Raw genomic sequence first — 24,558 nt, 5'->3', positions numbered from 1 at the left:
CGCTATGACTTCCAAGCTGGGGGAAGCGCTCTAGACTTGCCAGCAGTTGCCATCATTAGTATCCGGTCTAGGACTGAGGGAGACTCTCTACCTCTGCCTTTCAGAAATTCTTCTTGCCACCAACAGCCCAGAAATGATACTCTGGAAGCTCAGTCAAGGCAGGGGCATTATACTCGTGGGGCGAACAGATTAGATTATTTGTGGTTTGCTGTCATCTAAAAGGAAGATCCACAAGGTGACTCACATCACCATGGTTCAGCTCAATTCCGGATCTAGTCACTAAATCTCTGTTGTCCTTGGTTTTTCTCTCTCTCTGAAGCCACAGGCAGCGCAAGTCTGTGTTCAACGTATCTCGCTGGGTCTGACTGAGGCTCTGCCATTTCCCAGCTGGATGAATTAACCTTCTGGACCTCAGTGATCTCTTTTGTCAATGTGGACAACCCTCGGGTCTAACAATCACTATTGTGGGAATTAGCAAAGGAATTAAACCACATAAAGGCTAAACACGGTGCTTGGTGCCCAGTGAGCGCTCAGCAAGCATTGGCATTAGTGTTGCCATTATGAGCATCATCGTCATCATCATCCTGGTCATTACCATCCTATTCCAAAGGGAAGAAGAGTCTTTGCTGTCCCTGTCACTCAGAGCTAGCATGTGGGAAGTACCTCACACTCAGCAAAGCTCAGTAAATATTTGAGGAACGAATGAATACATGAATGATAAATGACATCAGGGAATTGGAAGTGCTTTGTATGATGAGCACCATTAGAACAGGATATTCCTTTCTTCAGGTTGGAAGCCATAGGATGGGCAGCCCAGCATTAGGGCATCAGACACAGAGGCAGACAAACCCTACTCCTGCCCTTTAGATGTAGAATTTGGGTGCATAGTGCTATTCTCTTTTGCACTTTCTTATTCATCACTAACTGGTTCATTACAATCATTCTACAGGATGCACTAACCACATGGGGTAGTGGTGTGTGTGCATACATGTGTAGAATTAATGGGGAGTGATCACAGCTGCAACCTTGGGGACCTCACCTGTTGTTTTTAAGCCTTCCAGCCACTTCATACCTTCACCAGTCAGGGTTATAATCTTCATTTTGCAGATGACAATCCCAAGGTTGGGAGAGATTAAAATCATGCCCAATGAGTGGGGAGGTGGGGTTTAAATACAGCTCCCCAAACCTTAGTTCTTCCCTTCTACAACTATCCTCACTCCATGTGGGGCTGGGGTCCAGGCAGGGTGCCACTTAGGGGAGGCTGGTCAGAGAGGGGGATGGAGCCCAGAAAAGAGCAGTTGGGTTATCCCCAGTGGCCCCAGCCTCCTCTGTAACCTCGAGGCCAGCTCCAGGGCCTCCCAGCATCCTGGTCATTGGCAGCTCAGCGTTCGCAAGCCCAGACTGCCAGCCTTTCTGCACGTCTCCCTTTGTGAGACAGGGACATAGGAGGATATTATTAATCAGACAATCCCATGGGTCTTGCAGCCTGAGGCACTTCCTCTGGTTGGTTTAATTTCCCTTGGTGTCTCTCATTTCCAGTTTCTATTTTAGTATTTTTCCTGAATCTCAATCTGTCTACCTGTGCTTAATCTTACAGAGACCCCCCCCACAGCTGTGAGCACTTCCCGTGGGAGGGAAGGGGAGGTGGGAGTGAGTGTTCCTGGATCCTGTGTTCTCGGCTGGATTTTTTTGGACTATTCATTCTGTGTGTCTGCCAGTATATCAACATTGCACCTTCGACATTTAACTAGTCCACATGTCTGTATGGGGCAGGGATTGCTAGAAGCCACCTTTTACAGGAGAGAAGAGAGCTTAAGTAACTTTTCTAAGGACACCAGTTAGTAAGTGGCAGAACGTAAGACCTAAAGGCAAGCCCATCCAATTTCCAGCTAAACTGCAAGCCAGAGCATCGGCTGCAAGAGTAAGAGGCCAAAGAGAGAAAGTGCCAGGCATCTTAAGATAGTTGTCCAGGTGAAGGACTTTGTAATATGCAGGGCTTTCTGAATATGTAGAGATAATAGAAATGCCTACACCTTGCTCCTGACCTGTTACAGCTGTTTTGAAGGTGGAATCTCAGGACTCATGTTTTTTACAAGTTTTTTTTTTTTTTTTTAAAAACGTTCCCCAATCTAATGAGAATCTCTGCCCCAGCATCAGCGGAGAGGAAGAAAAGGAAGAGAAGAAAATCCCTTTTAGGCTTCTGAGCTAATATAGCAAAGTTGAGAGGGAAAGGGACATTCTGGGATGCTAAAGGTCTTGAGGGCAGAGCTCCTGTGGAAAGGAACACCCACTCTACCTGGTAGTGCATCAGGGTGTTGAGCCGCTTCCAGTCGCCCTCAATCTTGGTAGTGATGTCCTCATCCTGCAGCACGACTCGGGCGATCCGGCCTTGGCGCCACTCTGGGTAGAGAAGGTGATACATGTGGCAGTGTGAGGGGGTAGGGCCAAGAGCCAGGGCCACTTGGTCTGTGCCAACCCTGGCTCTCTCCAGCTGGGGTCCCTGATAGAGCTCAGAGACATTCAGAATTCCATGGAGTCAGGGGAGCAGGGGAGGATGTGTGGGCTTCTGCAGAGACGGACAGGTCTGCCTGAGCAGGCAGTGCCAGGAGGGGGGAGCAATGCCTGTGGCCCTCACCTGGCCAGGACCCAGTCCCTCCCGGGAGGGGAGTGGAAGGTCAGGGCAGAGCTTCTTATCTTCCCACCCCTCTCATGACCTGAATGTCCTCCAGGAGGCCACAGGTCTCCCCTCACCCTCACCCTCCAAGGCCAGGCTTCCTACCCAAGTCCATGTCCACGGCCCTGGGCCGCTGGGAGTAGGGCACATTCTTATACACGGCGTCGAGGATCTTCTCCTTGACTTGTGTGATGGTGTCGCAGTTCAGCACCTTCACTGGGATCTCAGGACTGTTCTCATTGTCGGGGTTGACACAGTTCAGGATCTACAAGGTGGGGATCTAGGGTGAGCAGATCAGCCCGTGAGGACAGTTTGAGGCAGAGGGGTCGAGGACTCAGAATCTTCTTTTTCCAAGGTTTGCCCTCTTCTCCTTGTAGGAGAAATAAGGCTTTGTTCTTTGCCTCAGTTTCTCTTACCTGCCTGCCCTCTGCCACATGGCAGCCTGAGTCACTATGTCCACTCCTTCTTTCCCAAAGAAACAGGACTCTACTCTTTAGCTCACCAGTGGCTGAGGGGAGTCTACGATCCTGGATTGAGGCACCCGAGGGGTTCAAAGATGGTTCCGGGTGCATCGGGGGGCCGGTCTCACACTTCGCAAAGTTTCTCCACTAGGAATCAGTGCATCAGTGATGATGGTAATTACCCCATTCCTAGGGTGGAGTGACCTTTTTCCTTCCCCCGATATTATCTAGGGTAAGTGGAGGCGTAGAGCTCTCTTAAGGCTCACCAAATGAGATGGGAAGAGGGGAGCCCAGGAGAGTCTTGACCTTGCTACGTTTCACATACCCCTTGGGCTTGCCCCAGACTGGTCCCTCCACCTCTGTGCTGATCCCCACAGACTGCCTCTGGGGTCAGAAGGTAGAGTATGGATGAGAGCAGGAGGTGTATGTGCTGTCCCCTGAGCGGGTGGCCTCCTCACCAGGGTCTTGTATTCGATCTGCTGCCGAATGAGCTTGTCCTCGCTCAGGGAGTAGCGGGCCTCGCCTGTGATGGCATCGATGGGGCCCTTCTCCATCTGCTGTTTGATGGCGCAGTACAGCATGAAGAGCGGTTCCCCCGCGCACTCCTAGGGACACAAGCGAGGCATGGGAGGATGGGCTTGGGCCCCTCTTTTCTGCCTCTGGAGCGGAGGCAGTGGGAAAGACCTCCTTGGCCTGCTTTGCTTGGGAGCATCCAGGACCAGGAGTCCCTGTTTCTCAGGGCGGGGACCCCCATGCAACCCTGGAAGCCAGGCTTGTGCTCCCAGCTCTGGACCCATCTCACTCCCCTCACCTTGAGGAACTTATGCAGGAGGAAGGCAAACCAATTGGTCAGCATCTTCTCAGCCACAGACTCGGTCCTGGGGGAGGCAGAAGGAGGATGAGGGTCAGTCCTTTATGGAGGGGTCTTGGTGGTGGGATCTGGGCTTGTTGTGTGGACAGGAGAGAATACAGGGCTAGGAGTCAGGAGGATCCCTGGGTCCCAGCCCACCTCTCCTAGTATGTAACTAGGAGTGTGACTTGAGCCAGGGATGGCTTCTTTCTGGGTCTCAATTTCCTATGAAAATGGAGGGCCAGGACCTTTCATCCCTGCTGGTTGGTGGCACCATAAACTGCTTTGGCTGCACCCAACACGGGGAATGCAGAAACAGGTCACCATCCCACAAGGTTATACTACACTCCCTTCTGGTCTCTGGGCGATGAAGAGTTTTCCTCTTCCTGGGGGGTGTCTTGCAAGTCTCTCTGCTGCTTTGCATCCCTGGTACCTGCCCCTCCAAATGCTCAGAGGCAGGCTGCCTTGGGTTCTCAGACTGGTTGAGGGACCTTGGGCAAGTAATTTAACCTCTCTGGGTTAAGCTCCCCATCTCTAAGTGCAGACAGTCATGACACCTATCTGACACAGTTGTTGCTAGCATCGAATGAGTTAATCCATTTAAAGTGCTAAGAATAACGCCTGGCGCCCCAGCAATATTATGTATGTAAATATTAGCTATCATTACTGCCGTCTTTAGGGCTCTCAGATCCCAGCCCTGCAGGTAGAGGCAGTGCTTAAGAGTGTAGCCAACAGGAGATCTGTTTCTGCGAATGGAATGGCTTCTCTCTCCCCTCCCCCATTCCCAGGCTTGCAGATCTGGGCACTTGGGAAGAAACAAAGCAGCCATGACAGACCCTTGGAAATGGGGATGCCGGAAGGGTATTTTAACTCCCTGCACGTGGTGCAAATTATACCCTCTGGCTGCAGTAAATCCCAGGCATTTGCCAGGGCTGCTCAGCAATCTGGGGCTGGGAGAGAGTGACAATGGCAGAAAAAATTGTAGCTTTCTCCCCGGGCCCACCCAGCACCCGCTCTCGGCATTGTGCCTGAGATTAGCTCTAATTTAAATACAACAGTTCTTAATGAGAGTTTCTAATGCTCAGATTGGCAGGATGGGGGCTCAGTACTCATAAAACAAAGCCATCCTTCTTCCCTCCTCACCCCACGTGGGGCCTGGAAGCCTGAGACCTCCTGAGCAGAAGGCTAGGGAGGAGGGGCGCTGAGTGGAGAGGGGGTGTTCCAACTCCTGAAGCCCAAAGGAGCTCCAGAGCCATGTGTGGTTCCCCGTGGCCTTGGGAGGCAGGGGTGGCAGGGTCTCCAACCCTCTCGCCTGCCAGGAAAGTGGCACCTGGGGCTTGTGGTGGATGCTGATGACCCCAATCCAGAGAGCTGGACATGGAAGCCACACACGGACTCTCTAAATCAGCGCTGTCCTTCACAAAGGTCTGCGATGATGGAAATGGTTTCTATCTATGCTGTCCAATATGGTGGCCACTGGACATAGATGGTGGGTCACTGAGCACTTGGAACATGGCCAGCATGATAGAGGAATTGAAGTTATATTTTATTTTATATGGCTAGTGGCTACCTCGTTGTGTCTGTGAAGAAACTAAACAACAGAGAGGTTACGCCATTGACCCAAGATCACAGAGCTAGCAGATAGCAGGGTTGGGTTCCAGCTGAACTCCTAGCCTAGGCACGGGCTCTTCCGTCATACTTGGGTGACTTCAGACCCTGCAGTCCCCTGGGATGGCCAGAAGGTCAGATAGATGTCAGGAGACAGGCTGCTTTGCCCAGGTACCATTTTTTGGGGAATGGAATCTCTGGGCTCCACAGGGGCTCATCGAATAGGGTGCCATGTCCCTGTACAGATACGGGCCACCCTCCCACATCCTGCCACAGGTCAGACCTCCGGAGAAGCAGCTTGGGGTGGTTCTTGTTCTCCAAGTTCTTGTCAATGAGGTCAGACAGCAGCTGCTTGAGGACGTCAGTGGCATACTCCAGGCGACCCTGCAGGCCAGTCATGATGAGGGAAGCCACGTTGCCCCGGTCCCGCATGGAGAAGCTGCGCTGCAGCTCCAGGGTGCGGATAAAGGTCAACAGGAACACCTTGTTGTTGATGAGCTGGGCGAAGAGCTTCAGGGCTTTCTCCACGTGCTGCTGTCCGTTCCCGGGCACCTGGGGCAGGTGTGGAGGGGCGACAGCTCAGAGGACAGGCTCCTGGCCTCCTACCCCAGGCTCTCAGCAGGGCCTGCTGGTGATGGGACCCTCTCATGAGGCCTGTAAGTACCCCCACCCTGAGGCGCCTCTGAAGGCTGCACCTGCCTTGGCCTTCCACAGGGGGCAGGGAGCTTGGGCTCCGCGAGCCGCCCGCCCAGGGGACCGTGTGATTTCCCAGGATGCCACAGGACATCACCCTTCAGACTTCTTCCGTTGACTAGTCTTCCCTTAATCTCCTCCGTCCTGATTTATTAACTTCAGGAAAACAAACCAACAAGTGAGCCAACAAATCTCTCAGAGTCCCAAGTCTTTCTTTAAGCCACCTTAAATCCATTCTAGAATGAGTCAGGATCTCAGTTCATTAATTCAGTCATTAATTAAAAGCTCACAAACAATGTTCCTTGTGCTGTCACTGTCCCCAAATGCCCGGGTGCCCCCTTTGCCCATGATCATTCCTGACAGCCCCGCTGCTGTCATGCTGGGATCGACTTTTGGCCCCGCCTCACCGGTCACCTTACTCTATGCTGCTGAGTCCCATCTGGACTTCCTGGGAGAAACCCTGTACTGCATCCCTGCCGGGAGATGGGCATTACCTCCAGCTCCCGCAGGACAGGGTGGTCCTCAATGCCCGGGAACAGGACCCTCATGGCATAGGTACGATAGTCCAGGTAGGGGATTCCTGAGCGGTCCAGGTCGCTGGTGAGCTCATTGATGTCCGTCTGGAGCTCAGCAAAAGCTGTGAGAGTGAGTGAAACAGGTTGGCTTTGTAAAGAAGGAGTGAGGTGCAGAGATTGGGAGGGTGGGAAGGGAGCATCTGGGTGGGAGAAGAAATTCCCAGGTTGCCTGCTCTAGTCTGGATATTAGATGTCTCCCAAAGGCGCATGGGTTAAAGTCTTGGTCCCCAGGTGGGCACTATTGGGAAGTAGAGGAGCCTTTGAATTGGGGACGGGTGGGAGATCCTGGGTCATTGAGAAAAGGCCCTTGAGGAAAGAGCAGGGCCCCAGCCTCTTCTTCTTCTTCTCTTTTACTTCCTGGCTGTGAAGTGAGTAATTCAGCTCTACTTCGTACTCCTGCCGTGACCTGCTGCCTCATCACAGGCCTAAAGCAGCAGGGCCAAATGACCATGGACAAAAAATCTCTAAAACTGTGAGCCAAAAAAACCTTTTATCTTTATAAGCTGATTATCTCATGTATTTGTTACAGTGACGGAAAGCTGACAGACACACTGCTTTTCTTAGGTATTAAGATGGACAATTTGTATTGTCTCCTGTGCTTGTCTATAATTTTGATTTTCTTCCTACATACTGAAAATGTGGTTAAAACAAAGAAAAAGGAAGAATACCCCAAACTGGGCCATTCAGTAGAGACCCTCCTGGAGGAGCTAGCAGCAGGTAAAGAAGTGGCGGGGGCTCTGGCAAAGACCCAAACAGGCAAATTGCTGCCCTTTCTTAAGCAAGAGGATGAATCAAGATGCAAAAACCTTGGGGAGACCTGGTCATCAGATGCTGGGCCAACAGGCAAGCCTGGGCAGCACAGGGCTTCCGAGGTCTCACCCTGGGCCTGTCTCCTTGGTGCCTGAGCTCTGTGGGCCTGGCGCCAGGAGAGCCTCTGCTGCTCTTCTCCCAGCCAGCCCCTCCCTTCCATCAGCAGAGGGCTTGTTTCTGAGAATGATGTTTGCAACAAAGGGAGAAATGTTTTGATTTCTAATTGAGATGTTTACCCAGAGAGCCTGCCAGGTCCTCAGCTCAGGAGGATGCCAGGTATACTAGTCACCCTATGACGGGCGCTGCGTGGGAGTCGGGAGCCATCACAATCCCCATTCCCACACAGATTCCTGGCCAGGGGTGCCAGCAAGCGTGGCCTTCCAAGCTCAGCCTGCAGTACTGGTAGGAACCAACCCAGGGGGAGGTGACAGGGCCCAGCAGAGGTGAGGTGCTCTCCTGCCTTCCGGCTGCTGCTCCCACACTCTGGCCTAAGCAGGAGCTGGATGCTCCACTGGGCCGAGACAATGGGTCTGCGTGGCTCTGACTGTGTGGGGGCATAGAGTCTCTGAAAGGGAAATGGAGTCAGCCAGATTGTGAGTGGAGTGAGGGGAGGGGGTGGACAAGAACAGTGCAGGGGGACCTGGGTCCTCGTCACATGTGGCCATTCTTTTTTTTTGTGTGTGGTACTAGGGATTGAACTCAGAGGTGCTCTATTCCCACTGAGCTACATCCCCAGTCATTAAAAAAAAATATTTATTTATATATGTATCTTTAGTTTTAGGTGGATACATTCGTTTGTTTTTATGTGGTGCTGAGGATTGAACCCAGTGCCTCATGCATGATAGGCGAGCGCTCTACCACTGAGCCATGACCCCAGCCCCATCATTTCTATTTTTTATTTTGAGATGGCACCCAGTTGCTCAGGCTAGCCTCAAACCTGCAATCCTCCTGCCTCCCAATAATTGGGATTACACGTGTACAATACCTCACCTGGCTACCTGTGGGTATTCTTCATAGGGCTTCTGTGGCCCTAGAGGCAAAGGAAGTTTCTGGAAAAACCGAGGCTGGCGGTGGGAGATTGAGAGTGAAGATGGGACTCATGTGCAAAGAAGAGGGAGATAAGATCAGTGGAGGATGGGGGTCCGAGAAGCGGAGGTATGTATGCCTCACTCACCTTCCTTACACTCCAAGGCCACGCGAGATTCCAGGTTGTCCATCTGCATTTGGAGCCGCTTGAGCGTGAGGTCATTTTCTCGAGACTTGCGTTTGTAGGCAATGAGGACGATGATGACGATGATGAGCAGGAGGCTGCCGCCGGCCGCGATGCTGACGATGGCTGGCAGGGTCAGCAAGCTGTCTGAGATGACACTCACCGAGCCAGGCGAGAACACCATCCCGCCCACGTGAACCTGTGCATTGTACACACACAGACGCACACGGATGCACACAGGTGTAGAGCCCTGGCATGCCATCAAATCCTTGGACATGACAGATCACAACCACATGGTACAGATTTGGATACAGAGCAACTTCCTGCCTTGGTATCTGCCTTCGGTTTCTTGTGTCCTAAACTTTCTAACCATTTCAATGTAGAACACGGAGATGAGGAGATACTTGAGGGTGTGAGTCAGGCAACGAGGTGGAAGAGAGAGCTTTTCTTTATGACAGATCATGCATGCACAGTGGTGGGAGGAGGGACAGAAGGAAGAAACAGAAGAAGGGCTCACTCACCATGACCTTGTGCTGCCCTGTGAGGTTGGGGGGTTCGCAGAGGAGCTGCGTTTCAGACACGGTGACAGCGCAAGGGGTCTCTCCAATCAGCACCGTGTAGTTGAGTTTCGCTCCTCCAGAGGCGGGGGGACAGAGGTTTTTGCCCTGTGGAGAACAGTCATTTTAACAGGAGTGATTGACACCTGCCCACAGATGCTAATTGTGTACTTAAAAAGACACTCAGGAGCCCAGAGGAAGGAAAGCAATGAGAGAACCAATAAATGGTTCCATGGCAGGGTTTTTGGAGCCACAATTTAGTGAGGAAACAAAGGAAGGAGATAATGAAAGGGAAGAAGAGAGTAGGAAAGACCAAATCCTGAAAAGGAAATATCTGGGGGAGGATCCCTGGGATTTAACCAAAATGGCAGGTAGAGTAACGAAACTCTTGAACGGACAGCATCTGGAGACTACAAGCTCTTGGTGTGGAGACCACTGTGGCCACGGAGGTGGCACAGACAAGGAAACAGTTACCCCCAAGTCTCTGCAGAACCTCTGCTTCCCCAAGTTCCCCAGAACAGCAGAGAGTCGAAAGCATTATTTGAGAATCCCACGTGCACTCTACGTGGCTCAGTGGGTCAATACCTTCCTTCAAACAAGCTCTGCCCATTGGGAGATGGAAGCTTTAAGGGTCCAAAGCACAGACAGGAGACGCAGAGAGACAAGCAGGAGAAGTGGGGTGCTCCGTCCCACCATGGTCTATGGGGAGGGGCAACTCTCCTCTCTGCAGACCCGTACCTTCAGGATGATGGGCGATCCTGGCTTTTGATCCAAGACTCCTGTGGGGCTGAGCAGTTCAAAGGTGGGGTTGGGGTAGTAGATGAACTTGGTGTCGTTGTAAATCAGCAAGGACTGGACATTGTTAAAGACGAAACCGAACTCATCTGGCCGCTCCACAGTGTCCAAGCCTGGCCGGTAGTCCGTGGTCAGGGAGGGTGCCAGGCAGGTCAGGGTGGTCGTGTTCACAACTTTACACACCTATGAGACCCAGAGAAGAGGATTTGAATGTGAGCACCAGTGGGCAGAGGCCGGGATCCCACAGCCCGTCTCCTACTCTGTGCTTGCTTGAGTTTGCTGGCTTTGGGTTACTTGCTTATTTTAATCACATGGTGGGGTTCTGAATGAGAGGTGGTGGCATTTGGGAGGAAGTGCATTTTAATCTCATTTATCTATTCATTCATTCACTCATTATCTGGAGCTGCTACTCTGTGGCAGGTACTGTGCTTAGAGTTGAGGCCACAGAGTGAAACAGACCCAACCCCGGGGGCAGACTGCTGATTAAACCAGCCTTGCAGTGGCCACCTGGCAGAGGGCCTGCGGCATTGTAGGGCACAACACAATGCTGAAATGCAAGAATGGATGTGAAACACACAGTCCCTGGGAGGATCAGGGACTCTGGGAGTGTGTGTGAATGGGGGAAGGATGGCCTGCAGCAGGGTGGTGGTGACTCATCCAAGTTTTCCTTTGGAAGAAAGGAATGCACTTTAATCTCAAGAATGAGAAGGCTTATCTAGACAAAGAGAGGGAGGTGTTGGGGAACAAGTTCCAGGAGGGACCAGCACTTCAAGGGCCTGGGGGTGAGGAAGCAGGGGATGTTTGAGAAAGAAGTAGGACAGAAGCAGTGTAGGGTATGTGGGCAGGTGGGTAGCATGGAGCAGAAAGTGGTATGAGATGAGCACTTTGCCCTGCTTAGCACATAGTAGATGTTCAGTTAGTGTTTACTGAATAAACAGGACTGTGCAATTCCACGTCTTACCCAGGATATCTCTCTCTCTCTCTCTCTCTTACAGAATTGACACTGAATTCATGTTGTACTTTTTTCTTTGGTCTGCCATTTAAAAATCCTAGCTGGCTCCGCCACCCGCCTTTTCCTCTGGTGGTTAGTTCTGGAGGTGCCCCAGGTGGCAGCCAGACTGAAGAAACCACTAAAGAGGACTCAGGCAGGCCTTGGGAAGGAACTCAGACTCCTGCCCCATCCCCTGGCTCTCCCACTGGGCACAGCTCAGTTTCAGCTCTGGGAGCCAGGAGGCCCCAGGAATAGCCAAGGGTATCTCTGAGAACTCGGACTGCTCAAGTACACACTGTCCTGGCAGGGCCCCACACGTGTTGTGTAACTGGCCAACACACACACACACACACACACACACACACACACACACGGGCTTCATGTTCAGAAATAAGAATTGTGTGTGAAATTGCAAAAGAGCTGACACTTGCATAGAGATTTTATCTGGAGATTATGTCAGAGCTTCAAGTCCAAGTCTTAACCCTTCCTTTCTAGAGGGAGCTCCACAGTTTAAACCAAATGGCTCACTGTGGCCTTCTCGCTGTAGTGGTGGTCAGTACCCACTCCTGCCCTCTTCATTGCACACTTCTGCAGTTCCCTTTGAACTTGATGCACTTTTCATGTTGCAGCTGGGGACACTGAGGCACAGGAATGCAAGGGCTGCAGTCAAATAGGTAGAGTTGAGCCAAGGACTGGAAACCCTGGCTCAGGAGGGAAGCAACCAGCTTTACTCAGAGTGTCTCTCCATCCTCGATCCCCACCGGCCTCCCTGCTTCTCCTGGTTTCCTTGTGAATAAGCAAATCAGTCCCAAACAAGAGGCCTCTGTGTTTCCTGCCCTGTGCTGCATCCGCATTTTTGTCTGCCAAACATTCCTTTGGGCCTTGCAGCTTTGCCCTGGCCCTCCTCGCCATCCACTCGGATTGCTTCAACCTAGAGGTAAGAGATGGCTCCGGGTGGGCTGAGATAGGACCCGAAAAGGGTGATGACAAGGAGGGGGGGGGGCGGGCAAAGTGCTTCCTTCCCTCTGTCCTGCAAGCTTCCCACTGTGGGGCCAGACTTGAGGGACGCTGTGTTCCCACAGGCCTTTCCTGTGGGCCTGTGGACTACAGGCAGGGAGGCCCAGGGCCCCCAGCTCTCCAGAGGTGGAACTAAATCTTAGTCCCTTGAAACCCTGAGATCCATGGTGTGGGGGGCTGGGGGAAGTGCTGGGGAGATTCCTGCCAGGCTGCCAATGAGTCCTTGTGAGGCGCGGGGACCCGAGGCTCAAGCCCCATCAGTCTTCATTCCCATTGGCTTCCCTGGGATGAAGACTGTGGGCTTCGGGGGTCACTCTTGTCAGTCAGGTACTCACTCCAGAAAGTTCTCTGTGTATGGTGGTCATTATGTCTTTGGTTTTCTGTATACTGAAGCTTGGCATCTAGGACCCAGCTCTTTGGAAAGAGCTGCCAATTCCTAGAGATGGCAAAGGACTTGCCGGCTAGGGACATGCCTTTCAGATGCAAACCAATCAACCCAGCCCCACTTTCTAACCACCTCCTTTTACACTGAGTCACTGTCCACATTCCCTAATCACCCCAGGGCTCAGTACCAAACAACCAGGGAGGACAGTCCCTATGCACATTGCCACTGAAATGACTCCAGCCAGCTGACCTGAAACCCATGGCCCTGCATGCCTATCCCTTCCTGCCGAGACCTCAACAGAGACTCTAGCTGCCGTTTCTCCTCTCCCTCTGCCTCCTGATAGGGCTGGGGTTTCCCCATGTGGCCCCCATGGCATGGCCCCCTTTTTCTTGAACTCGGCTCTGTGTGTAGGACAAACTACACTCTGGCCTTGCTGTGTCTGAATAATAATAAACTCTATTTTAAAACATGTGTTTAATTTTCTTGGGGAGATGGCTTGTCCATCAAGGCTGTCTGGGACTGTTCCCGATCCTGCGTCTCACCTCCTCCCAGAGACCCTGGGAATGGGGGTGATCTGTGAGCTTCTGGGAACACTTAGATTCTTACAGAAGCCAAATGGGGTACAGGCTCTTTCCCCATGGCTCCAGCCTACACCTGGGGGAAGAGGCCTGTGCTCACCTAACTGGAAGTGTGTGACCAACTGTGGTGGGTCCTGAAGTGTGCTCCTATATCTCTGGCAAAATGGGAATACCTGGCTCACCAGCATGAACAGTCCAGATGTTTGGGATCTAGCGTGGCCCTGCCACCAGTCCCCTTTATGGTTGCAGCAAGTCATTTATCCATCTGGCCTTAGTTTCCTCAGTCAGCTATGCAAGGAGCGGGCTGGACCAGATGAGCCCTGAGAACTTTTTGGGCCCAGTGTTCTAGCACTCCATCATTTAGTGTATTTTAACGGTCTCTAAGCATGCTGGGAATGGGTCGGAGATAAGAGAAGAGATGACACCATCTTTGGCATCTCCATCTTAGCCTCTCCAATCCTCTGAAGGTCAGAGCAGTAATCACAGAACTGCCTATGAAAATCAATGGCCTTGACAGCATCTTCTGGGCTATAATGGTGAATATGATAATATTTCAGAAAATACTGGCTTTAAGAGTGAAATGGAGCCACTAGACTCAACTGAAAACTTTATGATAACTTATCAGACATTCTGTTCTCATCAGAATAAGAGAACTTCTTTAAACTCACAAAAACCCACCCTGGGGTTGGCGGGGGGGAATAAAATTATGTGGCCCTGAGCAAAGGAATAAAGTAAAATGTTCAACCTGATCATCCCAGCAATTAGGTTCTGGGCAAGGTCAGAATTATTTGTCCGAAGCGACTAATATTTATCAAATGCCAACCAAGCATTGGCCAAGGGCTGCCACATTACAAATCTGCAAAGCGAGTCTTAGCACCGCCATGTACCACATGGATCAGAAAGAGTAAGTGACTTGATCATAACAGATGGCAGAGTCCTGCTTCCAATCCAGAAATGTCTGCACGCGGAGCCGGAATCTCTCCCCCAGCCACCCAGCGTTTCTCAATGAACCTTGAAGGGAACGTGCCATAAAATAGGAATCCTTTTATGCTCTGTCATAAGCTCTGAAACCATACACTCAATACATCACCTCTGACAAGAAATTATCTGTAATTATAAAAATGATTTTAAAGCTCTGGTATTTGGGATCCTGATTCCAGGCCCAGAGTCTTGAGCCGATTCCCCTCTCCAGTATCTAGGTGTCTCTATGCCTGACCCATAGTTCACAGGGAACTGTGATAACTGAGGACTGGGGTGGACCGATGGCTACTCACATTGACAGATTCTTTGCCATTAAACTTGACCCGGATCCTTGGTTCCTGAATGACATCCAGGTTGAAGCCTGTGATGGTCAGGGGTGTGTGGCCGCTGAGGACAAGCAGAGGCTAGATTAGGTAAGAGATCCCTCAAACCTGGAATGGTGAACCTCAACCTCTGGGATCCCTCCCATGAACCACCCTTGGGCCACAGAGGTCATGCCACTTGGCAGCCAGGTACATTCCACCATTAGCCTCACCTGGCAATGCTCCACTCTGGTTCAATGCGCTGGACGCGAGGGTCATCTATGTACTCAAACTGCAGGCTGTTATCCACACGGGCCCTGTCAACACTCACGGAAACCGGGACTGGACCCAGTCCATTGGCTGATGGGGGTGAGACACACACGATCTCATTCATGGACCTCCTGATGGGAAGAAAACATGATGTTTGAGAAAAAAGGCATGGGGACTAGGGAGTGCCCTTTGGCTTGAAAAGATACTTCCCTTGGTCAAAGGTGTGGCCCAGAAATTTTCTGCTATTCCTTTATGCTCTATGCTATGGCTCACACCCCTCACCTGTGCCCTCTTTTTACCTGAGATCCAACCCTAGAAGGGTCAGGGAAGGAACACATTGGAAAAGTAGATTAGAGAATGTGGAGCAGGGGTTAGGTTCCATGGGCTTTGTGAATTCCTTCTTATCTGGATTTTTCTAGACGATAGACAGTCTGGTCAGGCTGTCAATAAATATTCATTGAATACTTACTATGCATAGTGATTACCACACAGTGCTTGCTTTTGTAGAATTTATAGTTTATTATCAGGCAATACTGGGCAGACTGAGTTCTCAGGCATGGAGTCTTTCAGAATTCTTTCAGGAGTCTCTGCATCCCCAGGGCTCATAGGAGTGGCTGATAATAGTAAGTGTACATTTTTTTTTTAAATGCAGGGGATTCCTGGAGCATCAGTATCTGTGCTTAAAAAGCAGACCATGCAGCCTCCATGTTTCTCAAGCCACTATAGTGGGGACTCAATGAATGCCCCATCCTCATGGTGACTAGGAGAGCTCCTAGGAGCCTTCTCATGGCCCTCACTTCCAATGACTTTTTGAAGTAACCAGTCCCTGTGATGCATGGGACATAAATTGACAAGTGGATTGTATGTCTCACAATGGCTGGAACAGTTTGGGCCCAGGAAGTAGCAAATAACACGGAGGCAATGGGGCAGGCCTATGCACGAACATTCAGAGGAGCGTGTGGGCACAAGATCCAGAGGCAGTCTTCTAGCTAGGTTTCAAGTTCATCTCACCCGTAGAACTCGCAGGTCTGGTTGCCCAGGTATACGGCCACGCGGCTCCCAGCACCAAGGTAATGGCCTGTGATGGTCACCATGGTGCCTCCAGACTCTGGCCCTCGGATGGGGTTGAGTGACAGCACGGAAGGGTTCTTTGGGAAGAAGCAGAGAAATACTTGCAGCTTACGTCCAGGGTTAGAATTAAAGTTAGAAGAAGGGACTATCTTCCTGTTAGGAGTGGAGGTACTTTTCTTGGGCTTTGCAGTCCCAAATGCTCTCTCAGGAGCTGAAACCCTTTCTAAGAGTCTCTGGGCATGTCCAGGGAAGGCAGAAGGCCACGTATTGGAATTAATTAACTCCCTGGGGAGTCTTATGCTCATAACATTGAAGGGAAAGCAGAGGTGACACTGACTAATCTATCAATTAGTTTACAAATTGAGAACAATTTGAAAATGCTTCTCTATCTAGAGCCTGTCCTGATTTTTTTGGCACAAAATCGATAAGGCTGAATAAAGCATCCTTGCCTAAGTTGGGCAGCCAAGAGCCTACAGCCCTCCACAAATGGTCTGTACACTTGGCCTTTTATCCCTCCCTAAGCACGTTAGGATTTCCAGCGCTGAGAGCCATCAGTAAATGTCAGATATGACTTCTCCCGCCCTCCCCAAGAGGGTGGCATGCTGCTGGCTGGGACTTTCTAGAAAACTCACTGAGTTATAAGAGTAAGCCTAATACGGAAAAGGCATGTCTAGGCTACATCATGTCTGGCCTACATCAGAGAGGAATTACTTCTGCCTAGAGGGTAATGGAGGGAAAAGTACATTTAACTGAACGACTACACAGGTAAAAACTCTAGTCTGTATTAGCCACTCACTGGCTGTGGGCCCCGAGCTAAGTTTCGGGATCATTCTGGACATCAGTTTGCTCCCTTGTCCAGGGAGGAAGGGGCGCTGGGTTGTTCCTAAAGCCCCACCCAGCTCTCCCATGGACGGTTCTCTCCTCATCTCACTCTTCTCTGTCTGCCTCTCATCTGCAGTGGGCCCAAGATAGGCCGTGGTACTCTCCATTCTGAGAGGAAAGTACGAGAAAAAGGTATAAATGCCAAGACGAGAAGACAGAGGCCTGGAAAACCTAAAATCAGCAGTAAAATGTTTGAGAGAGAAGAGAATTTCGTGGCCTAATGATTTTTCAAAACCCTTAGCAAGGTTGGTTTGACCCCATCTGCTAGTGTTAAAACTTTTAATGAAGTATTCAACGTGGCAATGTAAGTAGTGTTAGAAAAGGGACTTCGGGACCCCAGAAACAAGTTATTGATTCAGTATGAATTTAGCCCTGGCAAGCACCGGGGCCTCGGAAGCAAGTTATTGATTCTGTGTGAAGTTAGCGCCAGCCTAACAGAAAGCCTTTGTGATCCTACTACCTGTTGGCTGAGTGCAAAGAGGCGTTTTCAGGCGTGAGTGTGTGTACTCTGTGTGTGTGTGTGTGTGTGTGTGTGTGTGTGTGTGTGTAACCATACTGACACATAGAGCCACGCCCTCCTAGGTCCACCTCTCCTGGTCCTGTGCACAAAGGCACATCCCCGCTAGATCTCATTCAAGTATCATTGGCAGAAAACAAAACATGAGGATAAATATGGACCCATTGAATTAGGTCCCTCAGGCCATGTGTCCTCATTAGGCTGGAATTAGTCCAAGATATCACACTGAAGGGACAAAGGGCAGCCCCCAGCCCTCCACATCTAGGATCCACTTTCTAAGAAAGTTCCATTTGGCCTTATTTAGAACTCTGGCCTGTGGCCCCCCCAGGACTCCAACGTCTCCACAGCTTTGTTAATCACACGTCCACCCCACCCCAGCAAGACAGGCCAGAAGTCCTCTTTTTCTGGTCTTCTCTATAGTTTGGGAGAAGCTCCGGAGGGGAGGGGCATGTGGAGCCTTCTTGGGGGAAGTCGAGAACAGGTGTGTGTGTGCCCTTGCTGGGTACCCGCAGCCCAGCCCTCGACCCAGCACTCACCACAAAGGTGTACTGTTGATGAGACTTGGTCATGAACTCTGGCTTGCACTCGCCAATGCACAGGCGCACTGGCCCAGAGGCGGTTCCCACGAGGGCATGGCCCATCTCACAGACGATCCTGAGGAGAGAGCAAACCTTCCAGTGAGCAAACCCTGCCAGCTTGCCTTCCCGGTCATAGTGAATGACTCGTCACAGTCTTTCAGGAGTGCTGAACCAAGAACCTAGCTGGGTCACCCATCTAGCTGTGTGACCTGGGATACAGGGCTTTCCCTCTCTGGGCTTTATTCTCATTTGGACTGTGGGAGGTTGGATTCGATTACTCTAAATCCCTGTGTACCTTTGATATACTATGTTGCTGAATTCTATGACCAAGCCTGTGTTTCCCAGTGCCTAGCACGGTGCCTAGCCTTGGGTAGATTCCCCGTATTGGTGGAATAGACTGAATGTCCAACAGAGAGATCTAGCGGCAGCAATTTAGTTGGTATCCTCTGCTATGTGACAAGCCAACGGGGCCACTCTCTCTAAAAGAGCAGGTGAGGCCTGTCTGCCAAGCTGATTCAATTGTGGTCTATTTCCTGCAGTGAGTTTTTAAAAGGGGGATAGATAATCTGGTGAGATATAGGGAGAGCAGAGCTCTAAACAGGAGCTCCCAGGAAAACGGGAGGGGTGTAGATCTGTGGCGGCAGGAGAAGCGGGGGGAGGCGGATGAGTTCATTAGGCCAGCAGTGGACACTAGACTCCCACTTAATCAAGGTCTGAGCACACTAAGCTGGTAGGCAAGAGAGTGCACTTGGCCCTGGGCTGGGAGTCCTGTCTCACACTAACAGGAGAGCTCGCGGGGAGAGGTGTGTGGCTCTCTCTCTTAAGCAGCCCAGATCAATACCCCCAGCGAGACTTCCCTGGTGCCTATGATAAGTGACACAGTCACATTTAGACAACTGGATGCCTTAGCCGCAGCAGCCTTTTAGCAAGGGGCGGGGGTCAGCTGGAGGACAGGGGAGGGCCTGAAGAAATCAGGGCCTGGGGTACCTCTCGCCTGGACCTGGGTTGGATGGGAGAGGGTGCCTCTGGGCTCAGCAAAAATTAGGCTGGAAATGGAGGGAAGGAAGAATCTTCCTCGTCTCCCACACCATTTAAGAGTTCTGAGCAGCCTGGTGTTTCTGGTAGGTTTGCTTAGTGGGGAGTCGGAAAAACAGGCCCCCTCTCTGCTAATCCCCAGCATTATCCTGGCACGGTGGGGAAGATCCATGTTTAACTGAGTGATGCTTATCTCAACAGCTTCTCTAGGAAGGAAGGTAACTAAACAGAGATTTCATTTCGATGTAATAAAACTTGCATTAAACAAATACGCTGCATGCTTACACACACGGCATGCCGCTGGTCTCCATCTCCTTCATAACTGTTAATCCTAAATAAGTACTTTCACTCCTGGCGAATATTTACTTAACATGCAATAACTGTCTTATTACGTTTAGCATATTAGATGCAACAAGAAAGTACTGAACGTGCATGGAAGAATAGTCTCCCTTCCCTTTCTCTATGAATAAATAAATTAATGATGAGCCTGAATAAACAGGATGGTGATGATCAATTAGTATTTGACACGTAACTGTCTCCCTAAAGCTCATTAGTGGAGCATTTGAGAAGCTTAATTTAATGTACAATGTGCAGTTCCTTTCCTACTGCTACCTGCGGTGGAGTAGCAACTCCTCCATCTTGTTTCGTGGGCGCTGGCACCTGCTCCAGCTGGTCCCTGCTACCCTATAATCCATGCCCTGCACCCTCAGTGAGCTGCAGAGGAGAGTCCACTATTTATGGAGGCGATGGGGGCAGGGAGAGAAGAGGAGGCAGATAAGCCCCCTCCCTGCTGCTAATCAGGGCTCACTTATTCCTGACTCCTTTGCCCTTGAACGCTGCAGGAGCGATCCTTGAGAAGAATAAGGGGAAGAAATCATCACTGGCTTGAAAATGGGGAAAAAGGAAACAGGAGAACACGTGAGAGGTCACGGGCAACACTGAAATTTCCTGGGCCTGTTCAGGAAAGGAGAAGTGCTCGTGTGGCCCTGTGCTGCTGTCCCTGTAGGAGGCTGACATTGGGCTAGGGCTTCTGTGCACTGTATTTTCCCAGGATATTTTCATGGGTTCATCGTGTATTGTCAAGAACCTGGGAGAAGAGCAACAGATGGAATGGAAGCTCCCTGATCCGTGCAACGCTAAGCATTTGCAGTTGGCTCTGAATGTCCCTGCACAGTGGCACATGAGGAAGGGGCTTGAAGCTGAGCTGCAGTGAGCACCCAGAGCTAGCCCAGGTTGTCCTCCTGGACATTGCAGCTGAGCTCTTTCCTTGCTCAGGGAGTGGGTGAGACAGGGCTGTGGTGAGCAGGAGGCCATGGGCAAAGGTCTGGGTGGGTAGGTCTAAGATCTGAATGGGAATGTGAGCAGGACCTCCTGCCATCCTCCGACTCTGCTATCGGGAGGGTCTTGGTATCTCTGGTTTACAGACAGTGACACTTGGGCTCAGAGATGCTAAGTGATTTATCTATAGCCACAATTCCAGTAAGTGGCTGATTGAAATACAGGTTAGTTGGACTCCAAAGCTCATGGACTTTTGACCACTCCATTCTATTGACACAGCATTTAATGGGATGCTTTGGATGTCTGTAGGGAGGGGACAGTACATACATGGGAGCCATGACAGAGCTCTGAGAGCTAACCACTTTGCCTCCTTCTTGGTTGTGGAACAACCATAGGCCATGGCGCATGTGACTTCTTCCTCTAGGCTTTACATGCTGGGTGCTGTGGTTGGATTTCAGGGGACTTCCCACCTTCCTGGTCTCCTCCCTGTGTCTCTGGTGGCTCCAGGCCCTATGTATTATCAGGAGGCACCAGTTAGAGATGTCCAGATTTTCTCTTTGTAAAATGAGGAGATAGACCAAACTAGCTAGTGTTGAAATTTGAAGTTTTGACTCCTGCTTGACAGAGTATTCTGGAGATACATAAGTGCCACCGATAAGCTTTCTAATGGAGGACGTTGCAGATTCCAGGAGACAGACTGCTTCAGCAACCCAAAGACCATCCAGTTGATTGTAGAGATCATCTATTCTTCATATTTATTTTTCAGATGAGACATTTGAAGATCAGGGAGCAAAGTGACTTACCCAGAGCCACTTAGTTCACAAATAGCTGAGTTACATCTTAACCTCCAGTTTCCCGGCACTAACTAGCCTAGTGCCCTAGCTTCTATACCACAACCACCTCCCACAGATTGGTGTGACTGTCGCCTATTCCCTGGTGTGGTAGGCACATGTATCTCACATCCATCCAGCTGGGTCTGAGTCCACAGGTCTATAAAGCAGGCAAGAGGAAAGGTGGTCTGAACTTAGTCTGCCTTGCACAGAGCCCCCATCCCAGGAGGCACTGAAGAGCGCCCTCAACCTGTGTCCCATTACTCAGAAAATGTCCTGTGACAGAACCATCCGGCTTCTCCTCAGACCTGTGGGGTGCTGATTGCAGGACTAAGCAGGGCCCTTTAACCAACATTAACCTAATTGCTGAGTGATAGATGGCATGGCACAAACATATGGTGAATCATTACTGTGCCTGCTAATGCTGCCTGGGCCCAGGACTCTGCACTGAGCCCGTTTAGCCAAATTCATCTCTTGCAGACATCTGTAATGATTGTGCCTGCTGCTCACTACCCGGGATGGAGGCTTTAATGATGTTAACAAACTCTGAAACCTCGAGAGTGGTAATGAGTCTGGCACGGCTGGAAACCAGTGCTGCATCCAGCAAGGCACAGGGTGTGCTCACAGCCTCCTGCCTGTCCCATGCCTGAGGATGGCAGTGGTTTTCTAGGATCACCACCAGTCTTGGCAAGGGATCTTGGTGACCATTCACCCACTAAGGCTCCTTTCATATCCTCACTTCCAGTTTCTCTTGACACTTTCTCCCTCATGGCCCTGGGTGAATGCAGTGCATTGGATTTCATAAACAGAACTAAACTTCTTTACATTTGTATGGCACATTAGGCTGATGAAGGTCGGAGAGACTGGACAGCTTGCTGAGGTCTCAGGGCTGGTCAATACAGCAGCTGGGGCTAAAATGCAGTTTAATTCCACATCTCATGAGATTCTGTGGTCCAGCTGCCTAGCAATTTGCACTCCTCAGCTAAAAGTCTGACCCCTCCTACCCTTCCAACAAGTTGGAGTCTGGTCTGTATCCAGAGGCCCAAGGCAGGTCCTCGAGGCTGGGGTGGATTTGGGGTCAGAATGACTGAGTGCCTAGTGTAGTCTGGCACAAAACTGGCCTCTGTGGAGACTGTCTGGCTGTGAGGGCCTCTGAAGGCTGTCCTGGCTCCTCCCTGGCAACTCTTACCAACTCTGTCATTTTCCTTGTCACCCTCTTTCATCTCTTTCCTGTAGGCCTAGCCAGCATTTCCGCCAAGTCTCATCCCTTGCAAGCATAATGTTCAGTGAAGGATTAGATGCAAGGATTGAAGGGATCAAGTTAGCTCTTTTACTTCCATGTCTGTGGGCAGTAGCCATCACCTAGTATCCAGAGTCTGGGGATTCACCCCTTCTGCCTCTCATACTTCTCTGGGCCATACTGAATCATGGTCCCTTGGAGTCTCAAAGCCACATGCCGATGAATCATGGAATATTCAGGCCTCTCCTGTCCAGGAGTCTTGCCCACAGTTGCTATGGAAAGGAAGCACCCTAGACCAGGGGTCAAAAGACTGGAGCTCGAATTCTGCCTTGTGCGCCTAGTGAACTGGGGATAGTTATTTCACTTCTCTGAGTCTTTCACTCTCTTGCTTTGCAAAACGGCAATGACAATAATTTCCTGGTCAGGGCCATGAACAATTAAAAAGGAGATAATGGATGAGAAAATATTATCTTAACTGAAACGAGTGGATGAAAGAAAGATACAGTGGTGAGATTTTTATGGTTGCTATTGAGGGTTGGTTCTCAGGAGGTCAAAGGGGAGGACCTAAGGCTGCAGAGAAGTGAGGCTAAGGGAGGGGAAACCCCTGCCCCAAAGTCAAGCTCCTGTTATGCTCCAAGTAGTTCATGCAAAGCTGCATCCTCAGCGGAATCACTTGACCCAACTTCACATGACGAATCAGGCAGAAAGATCTGATGGCTCCCTCCCTTCTTCCTGTGGAGGGGTGGCATCCCGCCTTCTATCCTCTCATCCCCAGCTTCGTGCCCACCTCCTGCCCACCAACTCACAGCGGCCGCCACTGCCAAATGAACACCCCAAATTGGAACATATGTCACTCCTGGAGCCCCGGTCGCTTGTCCGCCACTACATGCCTATTTTCTAATTTCCAGCTGGCATTTCCCTTAGTGAAATAAATGAATTTGCTCCGGCGGAGGCCCCGCTCGGATTAAGCTGCTGTCAGAGCACCATGCACCAAACAAATTGTTGCCCGCAGCCCACCGTGCAGGATGCATTCCAATGGGGGCTGGCAGGAGGGGCCTGGGGAGACCAAGGAGGAGCCTGAGCTTGTTGGGAAACTGGCTCAGTCATGCCAGCGGGCAGGCATGGACTGAATGAAGGGCAGGATTGGTGCCGAGAGTCTTGATGCCCAAGGAGTCAGGGAACAGGAAATCAAACAAAACTCCACCTTCTGGGGGTGGAGGTGGGTAGGAGTGCCCTGGGAGGGTTTCTGGGACAGGTTGCCTGGCAGAAGGGGGTGATGGGAGATGGATCTGGAAAAGCCCCAAAGAAGGAAGAGGAATGTCTCCACCCTGAAGCATTAATAGGAAATAGGCCAGCTAGGGCCGACTTACTGCTCAGCGATGATGTATTCCCCTGGGAGGGGTGTGCAGGGCACACCAGCCACCTGCACGTGGTGAGCGATCTCGGAAAAGTCCAGACCCAAGTTCACACCATGGATGGTCACTCGAGTTCCTCCTTCGGGTGGTCCTGATACTGTCAAGATCTGCAAGAGAGAATTGCCATTAGTCAACATGGTCAGCCACAGGAATGGAGCAACAGCCTTTTTCCCCTCCCCTAGGCTGGTGGGGGTTGGTATACTGCTTAAGGACTTTGAGAGGCACTTGGATTCTGGGTATGTATGTCTTTGTATGTCTTCTACACTTTTAAGTTTATCTAGGATCCTGACATCATCTTCTGCTTTGCACTACTTCCTTGGTTAAGACATCCATTCATCCATTTATTAAAAAAATAAATCAGAAAGAATTCTGGACTCAAGGCAGAAAAGAATTGTTTGAGATGCATCTCTAATGCACGAGTTGCCTGATTGTGATCAAGTCACATAATCTCTTCGAACTTCAATTCTTAGCTGCAAAGAGAGTATTATCATGTCTACCAACCTTGCAGGGAGCTTGGGAACCCCCAACACAAGGTGTGCTGGGAGCATTTTATAAACCAGAAGGGTTTTGTGACTGTGACAGTGTTATTATTGCCACTCCTATGTGCTGGATCCTATGGGGGGTACAAGGATGAATACCACTGCAGATTTGCCCTCAAGAAACTTACAGTCAGGGAGGATAAGATAACAAAGGCTCATAAATAACACTGATTCAGGGTCTATTGCGATAAGATAGAGAGGAAATGGGGTGGGAGCTCAGTGAGGGATGAGATTAGGTATGGCTGCAGGGGAACCATCAAAGACCTGGAGTGTGTTTGCCATTATTCTGGGGGAAAAAAAAATCCTATGACACATATTAGATGTTAGGACCAAGAAGAAATAACTTTAGGGTTTTCCAAATCCTTGCTGTCTTCCTATTAGCAAGGATCATTTATTTATTCATTCCCTAATCCAGT

General features: G+C 50.6%; 1 protein-coding gene across 1 annotated transcript in view; it reads right to left on the bottom strand.

Moving 5' to 3' along the window:
• Positions 1-24,558, bottom strand: part of Plxna2 (plexin A2) — a 207,068-nt gene that overhangs the window by 14,010 nt on the left and 168,500 nt on the right. Inside the window, exons 13-26 of the mRNA XM_076832484.1 lie at positions 23,559-23,710; positions 17,764-17,881; positions 15,769-15,905; positions 14,721-14,888; positions 14,479-14,572; positions 10,177-10,416; positions 9,403-9,546; positions 8,846-9,080; positions 6,781-6,923; positions 5,877-6,145; positions 3,947-4,013; positions 3,594-3,740; positions 2,780-2,939; positions 2,297-2,400 (exon numbers count right to left, since the gene is read on the bottom strand). Of these exons, the coding sequence (XP_076688599.1) occupies positions 2,297-2,400; positions 2,780-2,939; positions 3,594-3,740; positions 3,947-4,013; positions 5,877-6,145; positions 6,781-6,923; positions 8,846-9,080; positions 9,403-9,546; positions 10,177-10,416; positions 14,479-14,572; positions 14,721-14,888; positions 15,769-15,905; positions 17,764-17,881; positions 23,559-23,710 (2,178 nt within the window). The remainder of the gene's footprint in view (positions 1-2,296; positions 2,401-2,779; positions 2,940-3,593; positions 3,741-3,946; positions 4,014-5,876; positions 6,146-6,780; positions 6,924-8,845; positions 9,081-9,402; positions 9,547-10,176; positions 10,417-14,478; positions 14,573-14,720; positions 14,889-15,768; positions 15,906-17,763; positions 17,882-23,558; positions 23,711-24,558) is intronic.

This window comes from Callospermophilus lateralis, chromosome 13 (genome assembly GCF_048772815.1).
Source record: "Callospermophilus lateralis isolate mCalLat2 chromosome 13, mCalLat2.hap1, whole genome shotgun sequence".
Classification (NCBI taxonomy): domain Eukaryota; kingdom Metazoa; phylum Chordata; class Mammalia; order Rodentia; family Sciuridae; genus Callospermophilus; species Callospermophilus lateralis.
This window is presented reverse-complemented; position numbering and strand designations above follow the sequence as displayed.